The following is a 10,365-nucleotide window of genomic DNA, read 5'->3' as shown; positions in this document are numbered from 1 at the left end:
CGGTTAACTAATTAAGTAAGAGTTAATTATTTCAAAGAAATTTAAAGAAACTTCGCGAGACATCGCACGGCATATTTTACGGGGTTTTCTTGTGTCTCACCGCATTCATTCTTATATATAAAATAATATATTTAATATTTATTTTTATTATAATTAATATAATAAAATATTAATATATCTCTAAATTAATATATTCTATATTATTAAATTATTTCATTAATAATTAAATAATATAGTTTCATTAATATGTATTATTGATTTAATCCATCTTTAACATATCATATATGAATATTGAAATAGATGAATTAGTGATAAATTAATTTCATTATTAATAAATTTTTTGATAATATCAATATACTCTTTTCCATTTATAGTATTATAGAAATTGTCTAATAAAATAATTATTATTATTATACTGTAATAAAATTTAAAAATATTAAAACTACATTCATAAAAAATATATTATAATTTTTAATATTTAAAAATATTAGTTATATTAAATATATACATTTATATAAAATTTAAAAATAATAATAATATTATTAGTAATAAGAGTTCAAAAAAAAAATATATATATATATATATATATAAAGTGTTTATTAACACCCCAAATTCATATTTACGAGCTTTAATTTCACCTTCCTCCAATTAATACAATTTTCCTCGTTTAAATGGAGAGATATGCGGGTTGAATTGTTATTTTTAGATATAAATGCAAGTAAAGAAATGGGAAACAATAACATGCATTGATGATGACCATAGTTTGTGGTGTTCTTGAAACTTCCGATGGTAGTTAACAACTCACCAATATTATTTTAAAGTTATTTTTTATATATTATATAATATTTGATAGTTGTGATTTATTATTAATAAAAAAATATATATATTCGTGATAGTTGTGATTTATTATTAAAAAAAATTAATAGTTGTGATTTATTATTAAAAAAATTTATGTCATATTTTTTATTCATATATATTTTATATATTATTAATGTTCAAGTAGACATTATTATATATGTATGTCTTTTTTTTATTATTATGATAAAGTGTGTTGATAAATTATATTATTTTATATAATTTATTATAGTTTTTGTGGTCAAAAAATAACATTAATGTAACTTATAAAAGTAAAATATGTGATTGGAACTTTTTTTAAAAAATAAACTGTTAAAAGGTAAAAAATTGTGGTAGATATAGCTTATTATTAATAGTATGAATTATATATAGGCTAAATTACATATGCGGTCTTTTAACTTAATTTCAGTTGACGTTTTAATTCTTTTTTTTTTATTTGGTTTTTTATTTTAATTTTAAGTGATAATTTAATCTTTTAGGTTTTAAAATGTCAATAATATTATCCGTTTTTTTTTTTGCAAAAATTCATCAAAAAATTCAAACAAAACTCATAAAAGTAATTATCATCCTCAATATAATACAAATTTCATCAAATTCATAACTTAAATCTTTAAATAAACTCATATTTTCAACTGTAACAACATCAAATAAAGAATAAAAGACTAAATCAGAAAGAAAAAAAAAATATAAAGGACTAAAACATTACTTGAAATTAAGATTATATTCAATTAAACATTAACGTTATATTCGATTCATTAATTTTGAGGTCCTCTTTACTAGTTTTTCTTATAGTTTTTGTAGTTGTTCTTCTATCTTTAGCGATTTAACTACTCATAATTTGATATACTCTTCTCGTTACATAATATACATGGCTTATCTCATTATGTTCAAATCACTTAAGTCAAGTTTCCACCATATTTTCAACATTGTTTTCTTAATGTTCTTGTATATTGAAGCTTCATAAGACAATGTTTGAATTTACATGAGAAAACTCACATTGAGTTGTATACTTCAAGGATATGCTACAATCGTATAAAGCCAACTATAAGCATCATCTCTACAAAAGATTATCAAGATAAGAAGGTTAAAAGTAAAAGGATGTTAAAAAATAATGTTGCAATGTTGGTTCTTCAATAATAATATAAGTATAGTTGCATTTGTAGAGTGTACAACGAAGGTTGTACCTTGTTACCATATAATTATAAGTATTATATTATGTTATCATTGTCACACCAAAGTACACAACTAAAAGTTGATGATGTATTTGTTATCTTACACACTACAACATCAAAATTATGATCAGTTTTATGATGAAGACATTCTTGCATATACAAAACAATCTAAAAGATACTCAAATAACAAGACACCAAGTATGCAAACACTAAGATAGATTGTGAGAAGCATTGATTAAAAAAAATTAGAATGATTGACGAAAAAGATATTATTTTCTCATATAAAAGAGAACATTCACAACTCTGATAAAAGAATGTTCTCACGATGAACATATTCATTGTACTCAAAAATATTTATAACAACTCAACAAAATGACGATAATAAACTTTGAAGGTTTAAATATGTATTTGGTCCTTGGAATTATAACTTTTTTTTTTTATTTTGGCCCTCGTAAGTTTTTTGTTTAGTCCACATACCTGCAAATATGGTTTCATTCTAAATTAATCTTTTCATCCAATTTTTGTTACAAAAATTGTAACTCCATTAAACCTAAATATGATTAAAACATAACTTTTTTAGCCTAAAAATAAATCCCCTCGTATAATTAAATTATAATATTTTTTTAATCTAAAATTAACCCTCAAATATTTCACTATTCTTCCATAAAGACCCGAGGATATCATTATGGTGGAATATGGAGAATATGGGGTCGACTGATTTCATTAATAGATTATCCCCAAGTAAAGTTCATCGTCTACCTAAATTCAAATCTGCTCATGCCGATATACTTATTTCCCTTGAAGAACTCGACAACAGATAGAAAGGTCATAATCACATCTTCATGTTTGAAGGATGCAAGGTGTGATACTATAAAGTCTTTATGGCAAAAGTATTTTCTTAGTTGTGTGGCTAAGTTGAATAGCCTCGAGAACTTGGACATAGAATTTCAGGAGTATCTAAGATGAAGAAAATAAGGATGAAAATTAAGGAGATTGAGGGTAAGTTGAAGAATCCCATTCGTTGGTCGGGGTCGAGCCAAAACCGTACAAATTATAAAACAACTGAAACAAGGCATTTTAGGTTGCTCCCTATTGAGAAAACTTTCTAGAGACAAAGCAGTCGAAAATTGAGAAATTGTCCTAAACTACTTCACTGACATCTTCACTGTGGATAAACTTGAGGACATTCAAGCCATTTGTGAAATAGTGAAAGATAAATTGAAGAGGAGCGCCGAGTGTGGTGAGAATCCAGTTTCACAAGAGAAAAGATTACAATAGCCATTAATCAAATGCATCCTTTGATAACACTCGGTCTGAACGACATTCCAACATTTTTCTTCCAGTTTTAATTATATCTAGATTTAACAGTATTATAGTTTTTGTAACAAAAATTATATGAAATGACTATTTTAAAATAAAACTATATTTGCAAGGATTTGAATCAAACAAAAAAACTTATGAGAATCAAAATAAAAAAAATGTTATAATTGCAGTGATCAAATACATATTTAAACCAATTTGAAAAATAAATCATTTCAAAATCGAATCGTTTATTAAGTCATTTATTGATGAGAATAATTGAAAAATAATCAAAAGAACGTTATCTAGGACATTTAATTTGCTATGAAAAATGAAAAAGAATCAACTTTAAAGAATAAATCATTTCATAATTAAATGATTTATTAAGACATTTTTATATGAGAATGATTGAATAATAATAAAGACAACATACTCACGAAGATTATGTCATGAATGACTTAACATTATCTAATAGTGTATCGACACTAACTATTACTTGTTTTGGACCAATGAAAATTCAACAAATCAATTTTTATCGTGAAGAAAGTGTCTCATGTTTCCGATAGAATATTCTTATCATCTTATATTAAGAGATCATAATGTTATCCTCTTGTCTAGCACTATAAGACAAAATAGTACTTTTAAGGGTAATAGTCTCGAACATTTATTTTGACTTACTTCTTTAATAAAATTGAGAATGTTTTGGTGAAAAGCGTTTTGACCCTTTATCAAAACAAAATGAAAGAATGATTGGTATATTAAAAAATATACCCAATGATTATATTTGTCTTCTACATGGGAGACTTCCAACATCTATAAATACAATAAGTTTCAAGTCTTTGAGACAAATGATTACATATGAACCATAATCCACTTTTTAAGTCCAAGTATCATAACACTTTCATCTTCAATGCAATTAAACTCATAAAATATATGTTGATCAATATTCTAAATGTGTTTCTATATCAATATCATTTATTTTGAGTTGTAAACATATCCTACAAATCTCTATCATATTCTTGTAATTTTTGCAAGTCTTTCTTTTTAAGTTAGATCGAAATAAAATCTTGTAAGCTTATTGAGACTAAGAAAATACATACTTTAAGACTTTTGTGACTAAGATAATAACGTGTGTAAGCATGTTGATGCTAGTAGAATACAAGTTGTAAGATCAATAGTGATCTATAGTAGAAGTGTTAAGAACATAACATTATTTAAAACATTATAGTGAAAATCTCATAATTTATGAGAGTTATACCAGTCCACATTGAGTAAACCAACCACGATATTTCTTAGGTATGAATTCTGTGATCCTTACTCTTTATATTAAGTATACATAAATCACCTTAGATTCACTATTTGTTGTAAACAATTTTAAATTTTTTATTAAAAAAATTCAAAACGTTCTCCACAAAAGAAGATTCTCTAACAAATTATTGTTTATCCATATATACACTTGATAAAGATATTTACTAAGTGCAAGATCAAAATATAAAAGTGTAACAATTCTTTTTTTTTTTTTTTTTTTTATGATTCATTTCACTTCTTCTATGTGCTATTTTCTGTATATAATTTTTTCATCATACCTCATTTTTAAATTATTATTATTTTGTTAGAAACTAAATTCATTTTACCTTGAGTTTGAACATAATTTTTATTGGATTTGTTTAAGTATTTATACTTTTTTATAGCAAATATCTACTTTTAAATATGTTACAAGTAGGACAAAAAATGTTGCCTTATTTTATACCAATGTGTCATTTTTTAATAAAACGTACCGATTTAATCCCTACATTGAAAAATAAAAAATTTATTTAGAAATTAGATATCATGCATTTTTTGAAAAGGGGTTCCTCAAATAAGACATTATTTTCTATTTTAATAAAATCTAAACAAAATTATATCTAAGATCTGCTATGTTATTTAGATGTAACACATTCACTTTTTTTTTCCTGCATGTATCATTTATCTCTATAAAAATTTAAAATTTAAAGTGTTTTTTTATCAATCCATATATATAATATAATTTAAGAAAATTTGATACTGAACAAAATACTTGTCTTTGTTAAAGTAAGTGTCTCATATGCAAATTTATGAGTAATTTAGACAAGTTTTAAACTTTGCACAATTTTTTAGGTTGTACTTTTGCTGAAAAGAAAAATATCAAAAAAGAGAAAAGTCAAAATATTATATTAGCTTCATAAATTATTTATGGTACTGCTTAAGTTAATAAAAACTTTTGTTAATTCTTTTTTTATTACCTTTAATTTTAAAAAGCATTATTTCGTTATTTTAACTCTCTTATTTATTATTTATTTATTTCTCTTCATACTTGTTGTTTTTAAAAACACTTTTTTCATCTTCTCTTTCATACTTTATTTTTTACTAAAATATATTTATTCAAATTAAAAAAAATATATTGACCCAGAACAACACAAATCAAATTTACTAAGCATGAAAGATATTTTTCTCTCTTTCATACTTTTAAGTTGTTATTATACACTAATTATAAATTTTATAAATTACAGTATAAATAATAAACGAGACAGTTTATCACTTGTGAAATTAAATCATCATAATTCATACACGAGATTAATTTTCATTGATAATATTTTAATATAATTATCATACACGAGATAAATTTTTATTTATGAGATTAAACTATTATACACGTAATAAATTTTCAAATAACTATACATGAGATAATTTATCACTTATGAGATAATTTTATTTTCTAGTACACAAATATTTTCTTCATTTTTATTCATCAACAAAAATATTATACATATTTACCAAGAGAAAAAATTATAACAACAAAAAATCATGCTCTTTATTTGTTGCTAATAAAAATCTTAAAATAACTACCATACACGAGACAAATGTTTACTAATGAGATCAAACAATCATACACGAGACATGTGTTAATTGATAAAAATTCAAAAATAAATATCATACATAGGATAAATTATCAATATAGAGATTGAAATATCATACACAAATAAGTTTTGAAATAAAAATTTCAAAATAATTATCATACACATGACTTATGATATTCAACTATCATATACAAAGACAAGTTTTAAAGTTCTATTTATCAATTAAGGAACTAAACTTTCATACACATGATAAATTATCACTTATGAGAGCGAACTATGATACACGGGATACATTTTTAATGACAAGTTTTTTAAAATAATTATCATATATGAGACAAATTATCACTTATGAGATTGAACTATGATACACGGGATACATTTTTAATGACAAGTTTTTTGAAATAATTATCATATATGAGACAAATCATCACTTATGAGATTGAACTATCATACACATAAGAAGTTTCAAAATAACTATCATGCACGAGAAAAGTTCTTAATGATGAGGTTGAACTATCATACACATGACTGATTGTCGCTGATGAAGTTGAACTATCATAAATGAGACAAGTTGTCATTATTAAAAAAAAAAAATTAACTATCATATACATGACAAATTCTTACTAATGAAATTGAAATATAATGGATGTAACAAAGTCTCACTAATAAATATTTCATAATAATTATCATACAAAATATTTATTAGATTAAACTATCGCACACGAGATAAATTGTCATACGAGACAAATTTTCACCAATATTTTTTTTAAAAATAATTATCATACATAAGATAAGTTGTCGATTATGAGATTGAATTATCAATACGAAATAAGTTTCAAAATAACTATCATTTATGAGACAAGTTATCAGTTATGAAATTAAACTATAATACATAAGACAAATTATCACTAAAATTTAAAATAACTATCACACACTCACATTATCATTGTCATACACTAGACAAAATATAATACATTAATTATTAAAGTATGATACTTTAATTATTTTTTATAGATTTAAATATATATTTAGTACTTGTAATTATAATCGTTTTTTATTTTGGTACTCGTAAGTTTTTTTGTTTGGTTCAAATCCCTGCAAATATACTGTCATTTTAAAATAGTCATTCCATTCAACTTTCATTACAAAAACTGTAACACCATTAAATCTAAATATAATTAAAACATAAATTTGTTTAACCTAAAAATCCCAATATAATTAAATTATAATCTTTTTAACCTAAAATTAAGTAGTTTCATTCTTCTTATCTTAAAAAATATAAAATTAACAACTTCAAAATGATTTCTTTTGTAGTCGTTGATTCAAGTTTAGAGTATCAACACTAACACATTAATTGCAAAATAACAATCTGTATTATATTTCAAATATAGTAAAGATATAAAGATAATATCGGCGCTTTCTTTTAAAATTGTTGGTTCAACAATTTTTTAGTTTTTACCTTATATAATAATCGTTTCAAGGTGAAATATGTTTTGGGAATTAATTGGTTGACCATATTTTTCAATTAATTGATCAAATTATTGGTGGAACTGGAACTACTGGAAATCGAATTGAGAATGTTAATTAGAATTGAAAAATGACTGGATTTGATAATTGATGAACCAGAATTCAATTCGTTGATAAGAGAATCAATCGGTTCATTGTTTTGAACCGATTCCCAATCGCTATCTTCAATTTCATTTTTTTCCATCTATCAACACACAAAATATTGAAGCGAATCAATCAAAAGAAGAAACAAACATTCGTAGTTTGTATTAATATTGCATTTGGAACCCTGACTTTAAAGAGTATAGTTTTCTAGGGAAGAATAATGAAATATTTGAGTTAATTTTATGTTTTTTTAAAGAAGAAGAATGAAACAGTATAAGTTAATTTTAGATTAAAAAAAGTTATAATTTAATTATATTAGAAATTTATTTTTAAGTGAAAAAAAATTATATTTAGATTTAACGTTGTTACAGTTTTTGTAACAGAAATTAAATAAAACATTATTTTAAAATGAAACTATATTTACTTATATGTGAATTAAATAAAAAAAATTTATGAGGATCAAAATATAAAAAAAATTATAATTATAAAAATTAAAGCTATATTTAAATATTTTTTATAAAAACTCTACACCAGACAGATATCGACCTACAAAATGATCCATACCTAATATGCGAATACACGAACAATTTACTAGTTTTTCTTAAAAATGATGAAATATCAAGGTTTAAATTGTAAACATTAAAAATAGATGTCTTATGTAGGACTGTAGGAGTGGTCCAGATTCAATTATGTGAATAGTTACATGCTCGAGTTAGTTCTATTTTTTCTGCTATGTTTTTGAGAGTTCAAAATAATAAATAAAATTAGGTTTCAAATTTAATCATTGCTATTATAAAATTAAATCAATACTCCTACAATTTTTTATTGCTATATGAGGAATTTAAACATTTTTGTGAATAAAAATATTTCAAAAACTATTCAGAAATAATTATTATTAACTGAAAAAGAATGAAACAAGACATCAATTTCAAACCAAGAAGAATATTTAGGATTTTGTTGTTGGCAATTGAAAAGGACTTCCTAATGCCTGTATTAATTTCCTTTTAAAATTTCAACTTGTTTCATTATTGCTTCTTCTGTCTATTTTGATATATTTTACTTATTTAAAGGGAGCAACAATTTCATCTTAAAATGTGAAATAAATAAAATTAACATTTAAATAATAGATTAAAAATAAATATTACGAATCATGAATTATAATTAATCATGAATTACATTTAAATAATAAATATTAATTATTATTATAATTAACCATGAATTTGTTAAAATAATCAAATTTAATTTTTTCACATACATTTCACTGAGATTCAAATCAAATCTTATATTTATCATTTTTTAATAAATTTTGATTTTAATTTTTATATAATTTGAAATTTATATTTTTTTTCTTTTCCTAATTTGAAATTTTCAATCAACCGATCCAACTTCAACACTATCATTGTTTTTTCTTCTTTTATTTAATGTCCAAAAAAATAAATATTAAACAATTAATTTATATATATATTTTGGCAAGGTCCACTTCTATGAAATAATGGGTGCAACTTCTATGGTGTCCAACACACCAACAGAAGGAAAGTGAGGGAGAATGAAAGTAAAAGCTACTTACTTTCCCTTTCACCAAACAGTGCAACAAAAAAGTAGAAATTAGTTAAAGTTCAAATTTTTAAGTTAGATCCTTCGTTGATCTCAAAAACCCTTCATTTGTTTCTGCAGATTCAATCCACAAGTGAAGTTTCTCTCTCTCTCTCTCTCTCTCTCTCTGTGCTGATTTGTTGAACCATCTACATTGAAGACTGGTCATTTTTTTTTCTCTTCAAATTTTTGTTTGGTCAAAACATTCATAGTCATTTGTCACCTTTTCTGGATATTCCTTGATTGTTGCTAAACAGAAGATACCATAAAACAATCATTAAATGCTTTTTCTATTTTTGTTGAATTGAATTTGAAATCTTGACTTAGATTTTGTCATTAAGGACAACCTATTAATTTTTTTTTTTTTTTTTTTTTTACTTCAGTGGTTTTTATCAATTAACAAAAAAAGACGCAAATTTTGAGATTAAATGTTTTTATTTCTTATATATGGTAAACAAAAAGGAGCAAATGAAAAAAAGATTTGATTTTGCTTTCTGGGTTTAGGGTATTTTTGAGTTTTAGGGTAGTAGTGGAATGTAACCAGTTGGTAGAACTAGAAACTGCTTCTTTTTTTCCCCTCTCTTGATAGGTTTGCTTCTTTCATTTGTTCCCAATTTGTAAAGGTTTGATTTTTTGAAGAGGAATCATATAGTGTTGGTGTAGTGGAGATCTGGGACTATTTTCGTGTATTATGCCCCATGAGGAGTTTCTTCACTGCAGAATCATCTAAAGAAGAGCACTCAAGTGCTCTTAATCCTCAATCATGGCTGCAAGTTGAAAGAGGGAAACTTCCTAAATTGTCATCACAGTCCTCTTCTACATCAATGTAAGTTTTCTTTTTGTTCAATTTTAATTTGGAAGCTTAACTTTTTAGTTTTTAGTCAATTCACTGAATTTAGTGGTTTGATAATTTGATTTGATGTTAACTGCTATAGAGAATCATTAATCAAGGTTCAGCA

General features: G+C 23.9%; 1 protein-coding gene across 4 annotated transcripts in view; it reads left to right on the top strand.

Annotated features, from left to right (window-relative positions):
• The first annotated feature begins 9,290 nt into the window (after window positions 1-9,290).
• LOC101494888 (ETO1-like protein 1) overlaps window positions 9,291-10,365 on the top strand; it is a 5,217-nt gene continuing 4,142 nt past the window's right edge. Inside the window, exons 1-3 of one of the 4 annotated variants that reach the window (XM_073367222.1) lie at window positions 9,291-9,500; window positions 10,030-10,232; window positions 10,342-10,365. In XM_073367222.1, coding sequence (XP_073223323.1) covers window positions 10,105-10,232; window positions 10,342-10,365 — 152 coding nt within the window. In that variant the 5' untranslated portion in view covers window positions 9,291-9,500; window positions 10,030-10,104. Of the gene's footprint in view, window positions 10,233-10,341 lie in introns of all 4 variants that reach the window. The other 3 variants (XM_073367221.1, XM_073367220.1, XM_073367223.1) reach the window with 3 other exon arrangements.

This window comes from Cicer arietinum, chromosome 4 (assembly GCF_000331145.2).
Source record: "Cicer arietinum cultivar CDC Frontier isolate Library 1 chromosome 4, Cicar.CDCFrontier_v2.0, whole genome shotgun sequence".
NCBI classification, from domain to species: Eukaryota; Viridiplantae; Streptophyta; class Magnoliopsida; order Fabales; family Fabaceae; genus Cicer; species Cicer arietinum.
This window is presented reverse-complemented; position numbering and strand designations above follow the sequence as displayed.